Source organism: Wyeomyia smithii, chromosome 3 (genome assembly GCF_029784165.1).
Source record: "Wyeomyia smithii strain HCP4-BCI-WySm-NY-G18 chromosome 3, ASM2978416v1, whole genome shotgun sequence".
Lineage (NCBI taxonomy): Eukaryota > Metazoa > Arthropoda > Insecta > Diptera > Culicidae > Wyeomyia > Wyeomyia smithii.
In genome coordinates, this window is record NC_073696.1 from 73977407 (window position 1) to 73995395 (window position 17989).

Genomic DNA, 17989 nt, shown 5'->3' on the forward strand with positions numbered 1-17989 from the left:
TGAACTCAATTATTTTTAATTATTTGCAAAAATGACTCTTATTTACGAATATAGGAGTATTTTATTTGCTATCATCAATTGTCAGAATCGCTATTTTCTGTAACGAAGCCAATACCATACGGATAGTGAACATTCTAGACCTAATATAAGAAAATCTCACATTGTAAAATTCAATACTTGATATAACATACTGTTTACCTTGCAACTTCTTAAACGACGCAGTATCGAATCTCTTTTGAAGTCCTTCCATGGCGATTGTTGACAAATAATGATGAACAAAACAGATCATAGAAGTAACGCGTGCGAACAAATCGACAGAGCAAACAAAAACGATGCTTGAAGTATTTTTTCACCCATTAATGGGTAAACAACTGACCCATTTTTTTTTCTAAGAACATGTCTTCCTAATGCGTACATTTTACCCATTTCACATTTTTAAATTTACCCATTTTTTGACAGCCTCATCTGACAGAAAAAAAGGTTGTGGGTCGCTTTTTTTTAAATTTATGTTTCACGCATGTTACACATTAGTGGAAAACGTAACCGCTAAAGTCCTGTTTAAGCTCTATTTAGAGTTCCAAGTACCATGAAAATCTTATACAAAATGTCAATTTTAATTTTTGCACGTGCGTAAAAAACGAATATTGTCGAAATTGTTGAAACTGTATTAACGTCGCAGCACTAAATCGAAATCGCGACTTCCCTTGCGCGTGACTTTTCGCTGCGACTTCAAACATCCTTACGTGGGGAGTAGTGCGCTGTTTCCAGCTTTTTACGCACCATAATGGCGGTCGCTATAATGCGTGTTTGTAATATGCGAACCTCTCTGCTTACGTCAGATTTGCGATTACTGAAAAACTGGCAACACAAATGTGTTTTAACGTGTTTTGGCATTCGACGTGAGTAAGCTTTAAAATCTAAGTGTAAAATGATTGATTTTGGTATGCATGACATGGCAAACCGAAGTGTAAGACACTTGATTTTGTGCTGTGAACTGAAACGCAAGTGTATTCCACGTAGATATAAAATGTTTCATCAATTAACACAGAAGTAAGTGGAATCCACTTGGCAGTAACGTGTCGATTTTTTACAGTGTACGGTACATTTTTGAGTAATGCCCTTTTGAAGGTCGTAAAGTGCAAAAAAGTAATTATTGTTAACCACGTATTTCAACCGCCATTTTATGAAATAACTTCCAAAAAAAATGTATTTGAAAATCCCACAGTGCACAGTGGTCTTAACTCGAAAAAACGTGATCGTTCTAGATTTGACTGTGAAAAATTGATTTTATGTACTCAATGTCTTCAGCAAAATTGTTTCATAGAACAAGGCCTTACATTTGACGTTTTTAATTTTTCGATCAATCCACCTAACAGTTAGATAAAATAAAATATGTTTTCTAATTTTCAATATACCAGATAGCTTCCTTCAGCAAAGTTGTGGAAAATTTTAAAAGATAAACAATTGCTGAATACTGCGATGTCCTATCTGTATGTTGGACACGACAAAATAGAGTTTTTTGCAGAACACCTCTCTTTAAAAACAGTTTTTTGTCTATAATTTTGTCTGTAATGGTCAAAACAATGCAAAATGTTCCTTGGAATGTGTAGAAACTATTTTGGAAGTTATTTCATAAAATGGTGGTTGAAATACGTGCTTTACAAAAAGTATTTCGTCGTTTTTATATCACTTTCTCGTACTTTACGACCTTCAAAAGGGTATTACTCAAAAATGTACCGTACGATGATTTAGAAATTTTGACTAGAGATTCTGGACATCAAAACGAATCGAATGGGGTACTCAGATTTTTTGGTGCATTTTTTTTTATTATAACGGTCTGTGGGAGCACCGTGGATACGCTTTCCTTGAAATTACTGCGAAAACAGCTTTGAGGTCTGCGTCTTTTAAGAACGTATATCCACAGAGAACAGACAATGCAAATCCGGAAGCGCTACTCTACCCTTACGGCCCTCTTATGAACGGGTTGTGAAGTCAGTTGAATGGAACCTCGCTTCAATCATTTTCGCAATTTTCGGAGTTGATAGTCCCCGGTCGAGCTTCGTCTTCTGCACGATAGCTCTGTCAATTCGGCCAGTTGGAGGATGAAGGTTTGAAGGATGTCCCGATCGCTTAGCTGGCAATTGAAGGGGCTTTTTGTACATCTGTACAATCCTAGCGACCGTGCCTTTGTGAAGCTTGTGAAGTGAAGTTACGATACTTTGGCCAGTTTTGTGATGTTCTGTATAATCAAATTTCGGATACTGATCGAAATTTGTTCTTTTTTGGGCACTTTACAACAAATAACTTTCAGTTTTAAACACGAATGTGAAATTTCGAGCACGAATGTTTCAAAAGCACTTAATGACAGCTAGACACAATGTTTACATTTGAGTAAGTTGTAAAACACCCTCAAGCTCTGTGAAACACACCTAAATCGTGATATCCGTTTGGGGTTGGTAACCTTTTTTGCAGTAACAATAAGCACTTCTTCTGCTATCGTATAAAGCGCGTTACATGATAGTTAACATGCAAACACCCAAGCAACGCTGCGAATTTACAATGCAATTCTTCGTCAATGACATTATTTCAAATCGAAAAGGACTTAGCTTCATCACTCGGTATGAAACCAGGCCTCTTCTGTGGGGTATAGGTGTGGCCATTCCCCTGGCCGCGACGAAATTCACTAGCTCTCGAAGATGCAAACGCGCAGGTTAGGAGGGAGGAACTCGTCCGTTCGGTCATTGGAAGACATAACCTTCACTCGTCAACTAACAAAAACGGCCTGAGGCTGATGAATTTTGCCGCGGCCAAAAGAATAGCTATATGTAGCTTCTAATCTCCACGTTAGAATATTTGCAAACACACCCGAAAGCATCCAAATGGAGAAGCCAGCTCCCAGATCGATCAATTGACGGTTGGCACTTTTCGTATGATACTAGTGTTAGGTTTTTTCGGGGACCAAACATTGACTCTGACCATTATTTCGTCGTTTGTAAGATCTGCGCATGGTTGTCAAACGTGCTGAAATCTCGCACAGAGAGGACGATGCGTTTTAGCATACAGCGGTTGAAATCTGATGGTGTGGCAGAAGAATACGCCAGAGAGTTGGATCAACGGATCACAGAACAGCAGGAGGAACGAGTGGAAGACTTAAATGGGCTCTGGAGTAGTATTTACTGTGCCATTGATACTACTGCGAGAGAGGTGGTAAGTACGACCCGTGGAAGACAGCGTAACAGCTGCTTTGATACTGAGTGCTAGAGAGTGACGGACGAGAAAAACCTTGCTAGGAGCCGCATGACCACTGCAGCTACACTTCAAAACATAAAGAGATACAGGGAGGCAGTCTGCCGAAAATAGAGTCCACCGTTGGAAGAAACTCGAGCACGAGAAGCAGGCGCTAGCCAACGCAAAAGACAACTTTGCTAGGAACGACGGGCGGAGCTTCTATCGAACAGTCAACAAAGTCAGAAGCAGAAATTTCCCTGTGCTGATCATGTGTAATGACACCGACGGCAACCTGCTTACGGATAAACCAACGATTGCAGCCAGGTGAAAGGAACACTAATTAGTGAGCTGAAAAATGGCAAGGTCGCTAGGAAGGATGGAATCCCAACCGAACTTCAAAAACCGAGAAGCTAGCGGCTGTACTACGCGATCCACCAGATTTTACTGAGGATCTGGCTAGATGAACAAATGCCGAACGACTAGTGGGAAGGCCTCATATGCCCAATCTACAAAAAGGGCCATCGACTGGATTATTGCAACTTTTGAGACAAAGGTGCAGTAAGAAGAGCAAGCGTGCAAAGAAACGGTACGATCAGAGTTGCCAATGTTCCAGTTCAAACTGGATTCTTACAGGCAAGGTTGAGATAAAAACAAACAAATAGGTCTTATCAGATCATGAAAAAAAAAACATTAGTTTGTTTTTTGTTACGTAGCAGTTCAAAAATTAATTAGTTTTAATGAGATTGCTAGAAATAATTGAAATTTAAGCTTCACTAATGTTACGTAACAAAATGTTGCAGCAGTCCTTATGTTAAAAGATAAAGTAAATGAAAAAATCTTTAGTTTCCTAAATTTGAGACAGATTGATTGCGTGATTTGAAATTTTCAGACCATAATTTTAACAAATTGTGAGCTCAAAACAAAACATTTTAAATTAAAATGAGTAATTTTTTTACAAAGTGATATCTCTTTAGTTGCTCTATTTAAAACTGATGCTGGATTCCATCACAGAAACACAACCTCTCTCTCATAATTTTTTTGTTTGCTTTTTGACGTATAATACGTCTTACAGCAACATTTACAGAGGTCCAACTTCAATACAGGGATTCAATTTCGAAAACCGAAAACATCGGGAACGTCACGAAAATTGTCCAATTTCAAACGTTTTAAACTCAGTCAGTTTCCAACCGATTTCCGTCATTTTTGCAGCAATCGATTGAAAAATCATCTAAGCATCCGCCCAAATGCAGAAAGTTGTAATCTGATTGTTCGAACTAATTGTTGAATTGTTGAAAATTGTTGAACCTTGTCGAAACGTAAATGTCGACCTTTGTTTGGTCGCTTGCTGCCTTTCCCTAAAAAGGACGACAGAATGGAGTACCTAGTTAGCCGGGAATACACTCGTTGGGCTATATAAGAGACTGCTTCTCCTCAAGCAAGCTCAGTTTACTAGCAGCGGGCAGCAGCGGCGTGGAGCAGCAGCGAGCAACAGCGGTGGCGGTAGTGGTTAGCTGCAGTTCCTATTTTTCCAGTTCGGCTCCCCTTCGATCTGAGTTGGACCCCACCAGCGGTAATCCAATTCAGATATCGTTGGGTGAATACAGCCAGAAACTGAATAAGACTCGCACTGCCAGGTGGTTTGAGAAGCCACCATCTAGCGTGTATGTATATGGGGTGTGGTGCACACACATATGTAACGTGTGTGAATATCTATAGCGTGTGTAGCTAGCGTGCGTGGCTAACTATATAGCGCGTGCATGTCTATAGCGTGTGTGGCTTGCTATATAGCGTGCGTGACTTGCGTGTGCATGTCTATAGCATGTTTGTGCATGTCTCTAGCTTATGTGGCTTGTTATATAGCATGTGTGGCTAGCTATATAGCGTGTGTGGCTAGCTATATAGCGTGTGTGTGCATATCTACAGCGTGCGTGGCTAGCAGTATAGCGATTGAAAAATTTTCATATGTAGTTGCGAATAAATCACCTCATGTTGATTTCCAATATTACAGTAAATCATTCAGAACTAAATTAAAAATTTGCCATGTATTGACAAACATTATTAACCTCTTTTGACTTCAGCTAAGCCCCAAAGTTTACTGAGTGTATTTTAACATTTATTTGAAGAATGTTTTAGCCAGTGAGCCTGAATCACATCAGTTGTAAAATTATCTACGCTACTGCAAACTGACGAAAATTGTTCGTATTAAACCTAGTTAACCGGGAATGCACTATTGGCCCTCGTCTATAACCTCTTCGTAGCCACTGCCTAAATTATGCTATCTCAGTGCAACTCTATACAAAAGACAGCCTCAAAACAATTTAATTTCATTCTTGTTTTTGATACGGCAGCAAGTGAAACTGCATAGCTGCACATAGCTTCTGCTGTTGTTCATTGTCGTTTGCAGGGCCAGAGAGATCATTAAATTGATTAACCCCATTGAGTGTATTCCCAAACCTATTGCAAGAAATACATTGACTTAAGACCGGCTGTCGTATTCTACGTTAACTCTGCGGTCGTGTCTTATAGAACAACCTCTTCAACTTTTCTCAAATTTATTTCGTATTTTTTTTTTCCAATTTTTTTCAGAATTCTTCCAGTTTAATTAAAAGTTTTATTGGCAACTCTGGATACGATCATCAAGCCGACATGATCAACGAGTGCTCGAAATATTTGACCGTAAAAATCTGCGATCGATACTTGGCGGTAAATTGGAAGATAGAGAGAGACGCAGACGCATAGAGTTGTACCAGGTATTGAAATATGCAGATATAGTGAAGGTTAAGGGGTTATATCTACCAAAATTTTTTTTTTCTTGTCATTTTTTGTTATTGGCTTAAATCATGCTAAAACTATCCTAGAATCAAAATCTACATCGCTCAAGTACTGATCTAAACTCAAAATTCGTTCAAATCTATTTTTACCCAACAACTTTCATGCTCCAAAAAATAATTTTTCGTTTATTTTGGCGATGCTCGTTTTTTTTTTCAATTTCGAGGCTTTGTAAACTAGTAGAAGTTACCTATGATCGATATCGTGTTTCAAATTTGTAGTATAGAGATCGCTGCATCAAGTTTCGACCGTTATAGCGTCTCTACAGCACGTGTTTACTCACAATTTCCATTTGTTTAGTAGATCAGCCGTTCTCGTTATGTATGTTCTTTGTTTGAGTTTTTTGTTACTTTTTAACTGTGAGTTATACTCAAAAGTACTTAAATATGAGTGACAAGTTTGAGTTTTGCGTGGGATCGGACGCCAACTGCGTCAAAGTCACTGAGCGTCGCATGTCTGATATCACGAAAGAGCGTAGGCGCAGCCTTAGATCAGATAAAATAAAAGGAAGAAGTGGAACTTTGTGGCTCAGGGGTAGCTGACTGAAGGTTAAAAAATTATTAGAGGCTTTACTGTTGCGATTCCTAAGATTTATAGCAATTTGAAACTCTAAACGCGTTTTTCTCAAAACCATGTTTTCAAAATCGGCGAGCAGTAGAACTGAAAAAGTTTACATCCGATTGACTTGAAATTTTAACTGTAGCTTCTTCATTAGATTATCTAGTGAAGTACACACGATTTAAGCGATTGATTAACAGCAACTAAAGTTATAAACAATCGAAGTCGATTTTTTTTGTCGAAACAGAATTTTTTTTTCAAACCGTTGCCATTTTGCAAAGAAATATTCTAAAAATATAATCATGTGTACTTCACTAGCGACACTTATGTAGATAATGAAAAATTTTTTGTTTTGGTTATAGGTGGAGTTGGGCACGACTTCTACTGCTCGCCGCGGAGCAACTTAAAAAATAAGTGGTTCACGGCAATCACTGCACAGCCGCCATTTTGTAACAAAAATAGCAATAAAAATATTTCTTCTATTTTGCAAGAGTTGCTCAATCCAATGATATATTACTTATATACCTTACATCTTGAATGTCCTGTAAAAAATTCATGAAAAAGCCTTGTTTTTTTGAGCATTTGGTAGATATAACCGCTTAAGACTGGCTTCTATGGGCTGGACATGTAGCCAGAGTGCCTGACGAGAGAGCCGCCATAACTATATTCAGCAGAGAACCAGAACTACTTCCTTGGGCCTTAGACCGGTGAACGGTCCGTCGGCCAACAATGTACAGTAAGTACCATTCCAAGGAACAAGGGACGGTTCTATGTAAAAAAAATCACTCTCGAATAGCATTTTATTAATAATTTTTTATCATTTGTCGTTTATTTCGCCTTTTGTTACTTCCTTCCATTTGTTGCCTTCAGTACATCTTCTTGCGTGGTTTCACTCGTCTAAATATTTTCCTCTGTATATAACAGAGTCGGTTTAGCATTTAGAAATGCGCTCTACTCATATCCCATGCCAACTTGTTCTATTAGTTAAGTTGGTATTGTTTCGTTTCATGTTTTATATTTCTAGATTACAGTTGATGTCCATTTAGCACGTTTCATTTGCCATTTATATAAACGGTTACGTTAAGCTACTAGTACCATCGATATTATTTATTTTTGGTTTACACAGTTTTGCTTGCTTGCGTTTGCTTTAACAACATTCAATGGTATTGGGTTTACTGGCTGCTCAGCATGTTTATATTGGTTATATTTTGCAGTAAACATCGCTTTTTGTAGCGGTCTTCCCGGTCTACGCGGTCAACATTCACACATTAATGGAAAAGCATATCGAACATGCAGGACGTTATTCGGTAACACTTTTTCCTCGCTCGCTTTCTCGCTTATTTGTTTTTTTGAATGCGAATAAATATTTGTTTATTTATCGTCGCTTCGGTGTAGTACGGCATGTAGTTTATTTCTTCCTTGATATATCGTTCCAATCTTCTCTCTTTGTAATTTGTGCATCGATTGATAGAAAAGATATTAACATATTGCAACCAAAATATACTCTGTGTTCCACATTCAACCTAATCCATCTGGAAGTAATGGGTTATGTACAATAATTTTGTTTAAAATCTCTTGGTAATATAGTTTGTATATCACTGAAGTTTCTCAAATGCTTGAGTTTGATAAATGATATTTTGTGTTATATTTTTCTCTGCTTGGCTTGATAAATATATATATATATATATATAACGTTCTATGTGGCGTCATTTCGACATCTTATTATCTCGTTCCGCAGTGTTCAATTATAGTTTCAATATATAGATGCTTCTCTATTGATTTATAAAGATTCCATCAAAATATGGACAAACGCAAACACAAAACAGCTTCACATAATTTGTAAGGTATCTAGTAACTGATTATATACTTTTTTGTAACATTTTGCTTTGATAACAGGTTTATAATGCTATGGGACCAAATTGGGTTGTTCTACGATTATACAAGTAATCTAATAGCGGCAATCAAACAGTAGATACAAAAAATATTTTGCTTGTTTTTAGATAGAATAGTGAGCAAATAACCAAACGACAAAGCTACACAATTTTTTGATCCCAAACTTAGCCATAGTAACACATATGGGTCGGTTTAGACTATATTTTACTTAACTTAAACGCTACTGAGCCGAACACATTAGTGTTTCATGTTATATTTTGTTATTTCTTGTGGTCTCGACATACATGCGTCGTTATTCGAAACAGTTCTGATGATGAGAGATGTTCGAAGGTTTGATTTATACTATACTACTTTTTTGACCGTTTCGAGAAAACCTATAATTGCAGAACGAACAGAACATAGAATTTTTTTTCAAACACCCAAATGCTTCTGTTATAAGAAATTATAGTGTAGAATTTATCAGCTTTTGGTAAAACCATATTATATTGATAATAACTAGCTTGTTTTACTCCTGATATTCAAAATCGTAGAACAATTTGCAGAACTAAACGTTGATCCAAATTGCGCTCACTGAACATCTTCGATCGCGAAGCACGATTGCGTCTTGTCTGAGTGTTAATCATTTCTTAGTAGATCAATTTGACAAAGTTTCTCGTTTTGTATAAATATAATACCAATGTTGTTGTGTTACAAAACATGACGTCAGAGATTCATTTCCGGTTTTAACATCAATTCCCATTCGATTGTGCTGCGTTAGAGGCTGAGACACTTAATTATCTCACATACTCTATCGTATTGTTGGTTGTTGCTAGGGAAAAAAATTCTATTTTGTGTAAGTGTATAGTATACCTACTGTCCTAATTTCGCTGGACTTAACACTAGTTCCGGTTCGGTCTTGGTAGTGGTCACGGCTGATGAATGTAGCAATGATGAAGTCGTGGTGATGGTATTGGTACCATGTGTTAGTGGTTCGTATGGGCCGGGACTAACTGCTGGGGAGGATCCTGGAAACCCCGTCATAGGAGGAGGTGAAAGAAGATAGCTGCTACTGCTTGTGCTGCTATTATTGTGCGTCAGTCCTGCTGCTGTAGGTGATGGTGTGAGTGGGGAAATGTGAGACATTAACGCTGCCGCACTTGGTAGATACGAGGTCGACGGCAGCGGTGATAGTGATCCTGGTATCGGCTGGTTGCTTATGCTGGGAGCAATGTTCGCTCCGAAGGCGGACTTAGACGAGGTTGATTGTGTAGCTGATTGCGCTGTTAGCAGTGAAGATGTTGCATGCAGCGTTGTAGTTATCGGCACCGTGAGTATTGATTGTGGTTGTGCATTGTTAGTTGGTAAACAAACCGGCGTGGGACCAACGACCATTAGTGAAGTTTCCATCAATAAACCACCACTACCACCTGCCGCTGCACCACTGCTTCCGGGAGACAGTGAAGACATCGGTGATTCTGTAGTTACGCCATCTTTCGGCTTCTGCTGGTTGACTGAAGTTCGTTGACGTCGAAGCTTGCTGTCTTTCCGTTGGTGGTGCGAATCAGCCGAACGTGATTGTTCTTCTTCCCCAGTAAGATCTATCACCTGAGTGTCGGAAACATTCCCTGCAATATCGTGCGGACGATGTTTGTGACTGCGGGCGTCATCGTCGTTGTCCTCGCCGTCTGATAAACTAACGATGTCTATCACACTAAGCGTGTCAGCCTTGAGGGAAGAGATTTTCTTTAGCTCTAAAGGTGGTTCTGAAATGAGACAAAACATTAACTTTCTATTCGATGGTACCCGAAGGCTGGCCATGCTAACCTTCTGTTTTATCCGGCTCCTTAATAATAGGAACGATACGGTTTGATGAAACTTTCTGCTCGTTTTGAAGAAACAATGAGGTGGTTGCTATTTGCCGAAGTGCTTCCACACCCTCGTACGTTTTAGTTTTCACAATCGACTTAGGATAGATTTGCGGCTGTTTCGTCTACGAGAGAGATATTCAATACAATTAGTGTGGTTCTAGTTATAATGTTTTGGGCTCAACACCTCTCTTAAAAAGAAACTGTAGGGCACCGAACCACCGGATGTTTGACGAAAAAATTTTACTCATTAAAAATTAGGTGTAAGGATTGTATCGGAAGAAGTAGTAAATGTTGAATACCTACGTCATTGCACACAAAAAGGTGCAAATCGTGTTTTCACAGAGTATCTTCTTCACATGTTAAAAGTATAAACACACGTCAAGTTGAAAACGAAAGCATAACGTTACTTCTTTATTCTGGCCATATTTAGCGTCGGCTTCTGATGCCCGATCTACTTTGCAATGGCTCTCCGATAAAAATGTCATACACATAGGTAGATAAAAATGTCATACACATAGGTAGACAAATCGCTAATCCTTCAGAAGTTGATTGGCGCTCATGAAGAAAACGTGAAAACGTAAAAACGTTTTTGAATAAACTGTTCCTTGTTCGTCATTTGTCTGATTTTGTCTTTGTCTGTGTAAGCCAAAGGCCAAAGTTAAGGTTGAGGTTTCACGCAATTCGGAGCAACGCATCCCATCCCGCAGCGCCACTTGAATGCAGTTGAAGTTTCATCTGTGCTGACTCTCATTAAGTGGAATCAAACCGACAGATAGGCTAAGTCAATTCTTGTTGGATTCACAACGGATGAAATCCTTGAATTTGTTCAGTAAAGGAAAACGGTTGCTGAAATGTGGAAGGTTCTAGAAGAAATCTTATGAAAAAATCCGTTTCAAGTCAAACATCACTAAGAAATCAGTTGGCACGTTTACGGGAGAAGGGTGAATCCTCCTTGTAAGCTCATTTCGTTGGATTTAATAATCTTGTCCGCCAATTCAAGACCGCAGGAGCGAAAATGGAAGAAGGTGACTCGGTAGCTCCACTATTCTTAACATTACGCGACAGCTTATAAAACAGTCCCAAGCCGTGGTGTTGCCTTTGCTGTACGTAAGAATCGCGTCCATTCCACTCGGTCGATGGTTGCAGTTTGCCAGCTCTGCAGTCTGCGTAGGGTCCGCAGGTCGTCTTCCACCTGATCGATCCACCTTGCCCGCTGTGCGTCCGTCTCGTCCCTGACGGGTTGGTTTCAAGAACCATCTTTACCGGGCTATCGTCCGACATCCATACAACACGCCCAGCCCACCGCAACCTGACAATCTTAGCGGTGTGGACGATAGATGGCTCCCCAAGCACCTCCTGCAGTTCGTGGTTCATTCACCTTCTCCACACTCCGTTCTCCATCTGCAGTTCACCGAAGAAGGTACGCAACACCTTCCGCTGGAAAACCGCAAGGGCGCACTGGTCCTTCACAAGCGTAGTCAATGTCTCATGCCCGTAGAGGACTATCGGTCTGATCAGCGTCTTGTGAATGGCTAACTAGGTGCGGCGGTGAAATTCTACTCGATGGGAGCGTCTTCCGGAGACCAAAGTATGCACGATTTCCTGCCATAATGCGTCGTTGAATTTCTCTGCCCAGATACACGAACTCTTTGACCACCTCGATTTCATCACCACCAACTTGAATTGGAGGTAGAAGGTTAGCTCTGTCTTCTCGTGAACCCCTTCCTTTCATGTACATACTTCGTCTTCGATGCATTGATGACCAGTCCAATCCGTTTGGCTTCGGCCTTTAGTCCGATGTACGTATCCGCCATCTTCACAAAGGTCCGAGTCACAATGTCGATATCGTCGGCGAAACCAAACAGTTGAACCGACTTTTGGAATATCGTGCCACTCGTGTTAACCCCCGCTCTTCTAATGACATCTTCCAGGGCAATGTTGAACAGTAGGCACGAGAGACCATCGCTTTGCCTTAAACCTCTTCGGGTTTCAAAGGGACTCGAGAGTGCCCCCGATACTCGAGATACACACATCACTCGATCCATCATCGTTTTGGCCAACCGCGTTAGTTTGTCCGGAAATCCGTAGTCGTGCGTAATTTGCCATAGCTGGTCTCGATCGATTGTGTCGCTGATTTAGAATCGATAAACAAATGATCTGTGGGCACGTTGTATTTGCGGCATTTCTGCATGATTTGTCGAACCGTGAATATCTGATCCGTGGTGGCGCGGGCACCCATGAATCCCGCCGGTAGTGCCCCACGAACTGCTTCGCAAATGGTGATAGTCCACGCCTGAGTATTTGGGAGAGTACCTTGTAGGCGTTCTGCAGAGTGATTCCCCGATAATTGCAGCACAGCAGCTTGTCGCACTTTTTGTAGAAGGGACACACAATACCCTCCATCCACTCCTCCGGTACTCGTTCTTCCTCCCAAACCTTGACAGTGACCCAGTGCACGGCTCTAGCCAGTGTTTCTCTACTGTATTTCAGTAGCTCGCTGGGAAGTTGGTCCACTCCAGCAGCTCCTCTACATCCAGGAGATTGGGGGCTGGAATCCTGTTGTCTTCTGCTCGTGCATCAAGATCAGTTGCCATATTGTCCTCGCGCTCTACTGCTACTGCATCGCCGTTTAGATGCTCGTCGAAGTGCTGCTTCCACCTTTCGATCACCTCACACTCGTCTACGCGACAGCTATAGTCCCCTGATGGTAACCCTCCAGAATCTGGAGGAGATGTACGGTCAAGCAACGGCTGTCCAAAAAAAAAAAAGGGTGGATCGCCAAAATGACTTGACTGGTGCGGGGTTCGTCGGAGGTAAGAAGAAACAGCAGAAGAAGTTTACCGGCAAGTGCCATCGCTAGGGCAAGGTCGGGCACAAGCAGAAAAACTGTCGAAAGGAAATGCTATAGCGGTACTCTATGAGAAGGCAGACGCGTTTATGGTAGATGGTGGACAGTCAAATTCCAATTTCTAGGACTATGAAGCAATAGCTATAACTCAGTGGCAGATAAAAGTCGCACCATGGACCAAGGCCCCGAAAATTGGTCAAATGAGCAATTTAGCTACTACAAGAATTGAAGAACCCCACAGTAAAACGTAGAAGCTGAAAGCTTCAATCGGACGCGGGTTCAAAAGCTTAGATCAATTCTGCCTAGTTCAAAAGCATCGAATTGTTATGGTCGGAAGGCAACGTACATCCTGAATGGTTACCCTACAGTGGCTTTGACTGGAAACGTTACCCTTTGTAGTGAAGGAGATAAACGTAAAATCAGACCTTCGCTAGATACGAATTTTGGGATGTAGTGCTATGACATGGATCGGGAACCAGCAGAGAAACGAAATTAGACCCCAAGAGCTGGGAATTAGTAATGATTGGCTACACTCTGAATGGATACCAGCTTTAGGAAAAAATGGTGAGCAAAATCGTTATTGTGAGAGGCGTCTAGTTAAATGAAAAATAGTTCGCTTGCACTAAGGAAGACACAGCGGACCGAACGTTCACTCCGCTTAGGACTGAAAACAAATTCGATCCAGCGAAATCGAAGGTTGTGAATCGCATCTTTTTCACTTGGACATACTTTTTTCACGCAAGCTCTTTACACGCATGCTAGCGCAAACTCGACTTTTCAGCGCGTGCATAATCTGTCAGCTCAGGCCTATTTTCACTTCTTTCGAAGTGAAGTGTTTTCACAACACATTTCGCTAGCGAAAATTTACGCTTTTTGCCTTTCTCCTAGAAAGGTATAGCAATCACTTGCAAAACCGAAGATATAAAAGTGCTCCAAAGGGCCGAATGGCATATATCACTCGACTCCGAATTGATCAACATTATTATCAGACAAGCGGACTAGTTAAGCGTTAACTGATGAATTATGATTGAACACGTGGTTTCAAAGTTTGGCTGCCCTATACGTTCCCATTTCATTTGATTCATTCCGCGTCGAACACTCGACAGAAACGGACGTGCAAAGTGGTCGTTCTATTACAATGCGGTCCGTGTGTACGAATAGCCAAACAAAAGAGTGTATTATTCGCGCTAAAGGCCAACTAGATTGTGAGTTGTGTCGATACGTTCTGTACCCGGCTCACAACTTTGGCTGTATTGGTGCAAAATACCAGCTGCAGTTTTGATCTGTGCACCGTGAATAGATCTTCTTAATCCAAGCCCATCAGTTGACAGTCGAGTCCGTGTCGCTGTGCTGAGTGATCTCACACCCGGCTCACTGCTGGTGGCTGTATTGGTGCTGCTGTACTGGTGCTGCTGGCTGCTTTGGGTGCAGCTTCGAACGATCGAACAACCACTGCTGGAAGGAAGAAGTAAAGAGGTACGTGTTCTTGTCGGCGCTAGTGCGCTAGTGCGCTACATTTAGCGCAATGGATATAGATCCCTCGCCTCCCGTGCCACCATCCCCAAACCCCCCTGACCCTGACCCTTCTGTTACCCCCTCCCCTGTTCATTCTCCAGTCCCCCCTCGCCCCAGGCTTTACCCGGACGGATCTCAACAGGGCAGCTATACTGTTTATTTTCGTCCAAAGGCAGGAGTGAATTCAAAGCGTTTAAACATACTGCAAATTGCTAAAGACCTGACGAAGGGGTACAAGGCCGTGACCGAAATTTCCAAGGTCCGACCTAACAAGCTCCGTGTCGTGGTCAGTGATCTGGCACAGGCCAATGCTATCGCTTGCTCTGAGCTCTTCACACGCGAGTATCGCGTCTACATACCCGCACGAGACGTGGAGATCGACGGTGTCATAACCGATTCGAGTCTGTCTGTCGAGTGTATCCTAAAAAGCGCAACCGGTTGCTTCAAAAATACCGAAACACAGGCGAAGATTTTGGATTGTAAGCAATTGCGGTCCATGTCTCTCGTCGGCGGTAAAAAAGTTTACACTCCGTCAGACTCGTTTCGCGTTACGTTTGCCGGATCTGCACTCCCTAGCCACGTCTCGATCGACCGGGTTCGTCTGCCTGTGCGATTGTATGTACCCCGTGTTATGAATTGCACCAATTGCAAGCAGTTAGGCCACACAGCCGCCTACTGCTGCAATAAGGCACGATGTAGCAAGTGTGGGGAGACTCATGCGGAAGATTCTTGCTGTTAATGCTGAAAAATGTATTCACTGTGGGGAAAACCAGCATGAGCTCTCCACATGCCCGGTGTACATGCAGCGCAGAGATAAAATCAAGCGGTCACTTAAGGAGCGTTCAAAGCGTTCTTACGCTGAGATGCTGAAGAAGACCGTGACCACTTCTACCATAACATCGAACCCCTTTGATCTGTTGCCCTCTGATGAAACCGATTCTGACGATTCATCAGCGGGAACATCTTATGCCAATCCTGGGGAGTCTAGGAAGAGGAAAAATGTTTCTTCTCCTAAACTTCCCCGTAAAGGTCTTAAGATTTCCCAAAGTGTAATGAAAAGTACGAATAAACCAAACAGTGCTGCGGAAAAACCGTAGCAAACTCCTCCTGGGCTTGCAAATTTAAAGTCCCAGAAGGTGTTCCCAGCACTGCCAGGAACATCTAAAACCCCAGTTGTTCCTTTTGCACATCCAGTTGATGAAACAAACTCTGGATTAGTGAAATTTTCTGACATTGTGGACTGGATTTTTGAAAATTTCAATGTACCCGATCCAATTAAAAATTTTCTTACAGCATTCCTCCCAACAGTTAGATCATTTTTGAAGCAGTTGACTGCCCAATGGCCCCTCCTTGCAGCGATTGTATCCTTCGATGCCTAATTCAACTGCGTATATGAAGGATTCTATCTCTGTCTTACAGTGGAAATGTAGAAGTATTTTACCAAAAATTGATTCGTTTAAAGTTTTGATAAATAAAAACAAATGCGATGCATTTTCCCTTTGTGAAACTTGGCTTACTTCAAATATTGATCTCAACTTCCATGATTTTAATATTATTCGCCTTGATCGAGACACCCCATATGGAGGAGTACTTTTAGGGATTAAAAAGTGCTATTCTTTCTATCGTATTAACCTCCCCTCGATTCCAGGCATCGAAGTTGTCGCATGTCAAATGACAATACAAGGTAAAGAGCTTTGTATTGCCTCAATATATATTCCTCCCAGAGCACAGGTTGGGCAACGGCTGCTCTTTGATTTAATAGAACTTCTTCCCTCGCCACGTTTGATTTTGGGAGACTTCAACTCTCATGGCGTGGCTTGGGGTTCCCCATACAATGATAACCGCTCCTCTTTAATCTATAACCTTTGCGATGACTTCGACATGACTATTTTAAACAACGGTGAAATGACACGTATCCCGAAACCTCCAGCGCGCCCAAGCGCTTTGGATCTATCCTTATGTTCGACGTCGCTACGGTTGGATTGCACATGGAAGGTAATCCTTGATCCTCACGGTAGCGACCATTTGCCTATTCTTATTTCAATTAATAACGGGTCAACTCGCATGCGACCAATTGACATTCCGTATGACCTCACACGGAATGTCGATTGGAAGTTATACGAGGAAATGATTTCAAAAGCGGTCGAGTCGATTCAACATCATCCACCACTTGAAGAATACAACCTCCTCGCGGGCTTGATTCTCGACGCCGCGTTGCAAGCCCAAACGAAGAAATATCCCGGCGTAACGATCAAAGAACGGCTTCCCACTCCGTGGTGGGACCAAGAGTGCTCCGATGTCTACACGCAAAGATCCGACGCGTATCTGACCTTCCGGGATACAGACGATGCCGACGACTTTAAACGTTATTCGGAGCTTGATACCAAGTTTAAAAGCTTGACTAAGGCAAAGAAACGCGGATATTGGCGTCGGTTCGTAAACGAGACGTCGAGGGAGACATCAATGAGCACTCTTTGGAACACAGCCCGAAGAATGCGGAATCGCGTAACGGTCAACGAAAGCGAGGAGTCTTCAAGTAGGTGGATATTTGATTTTGCCAGGAAAGTATATCCGGACTCTGTTCCTGAGCAAATTATTGTTCGCGATGCGTCTCCGGGCCACGACGCGATTGAATCACCTTTTACGATGGCAGAATTTTCAGTTGCCCTCCTGTCCTGTAACAATAACGCGCCTGGGTTAGAGAATCAAATTCAACTTGTTGAAGAATCTACCCGGCAATGCCAAGAGGCGCTTGTTGAACTTGTTCAATAAGTTCCTGGAGCAAAATATTGTACCGCAGGATTGGAGGCAAGTGAAGGTGATCGCCATCCAAAAACCAGGGAAACCAGCTTCTGATCACAACTCTTATAGGCCGATTGCAATGCTATCCTGTATCCGGAAATTGATGGAAAAAATGATACTCCGTCGTTTAGACCATTGGGTCGAATCAAATGGTCTACTATCAGATACTCAATTTGGCTTCCGCCGTGCCAAAGGGACGAATGATTGTCTTGCGTTGCTTTCAACAGATATTCAGCTGGCGTATGCTCGCAAAGAACAAATGGCGTCTGCGTTCTTGGACATTAAGGGGGCTTTTGATTCCGTTTCTATTGACATTCTTTCGGGTAAACTTCACCGACAAGGATTTTCTCCAATTTGGAACAATTTTTTGCACAATTTGTTGTCCGAAAAGCACATGCATTTTACGCACGGCGATTTGGCAACTTTTCGCATTAGCTACATGGGTCTTCCCCAGGGCTCATGTTTAAGC

The 17989-nt window shown here is 41.8% G+C and overlaps 1 protein-coding gene across 5 annotated transcripts in view; it reads right to left on the reverse strand.

Annotated features, from left to right (window-relative positions):
- Positions 1 to 7868: 7868 nt before the first annotated feature.
- Positions 7869 to 17989, reverse strand: part of LOC129730604 (uncharacterized) — a 583914-nt gene continuing 573793 nt past the window's right edge. For all 5 annotated transcript variants that reach the window (XM_055690063.1, XM_055690062.1, XM_055690061.1 and 2 more), the window contains 2 exons: positions 10312 to 10477; positions 7869 to 10250 (listed from right to left, as the gene is read on the reverse strand). In XM_055690063.1, coding sequence (XP_055546038.1) covers positions 9358 to 10250; positions 10312 to 10477 — 1059 coding nt within the window. In that variant the 3' untranslated portion in view covers positions 7869 to 9357. The remainder of the gene's footprint in view (positions 10251 to 10311; positions 10478 to 17989) is intronic.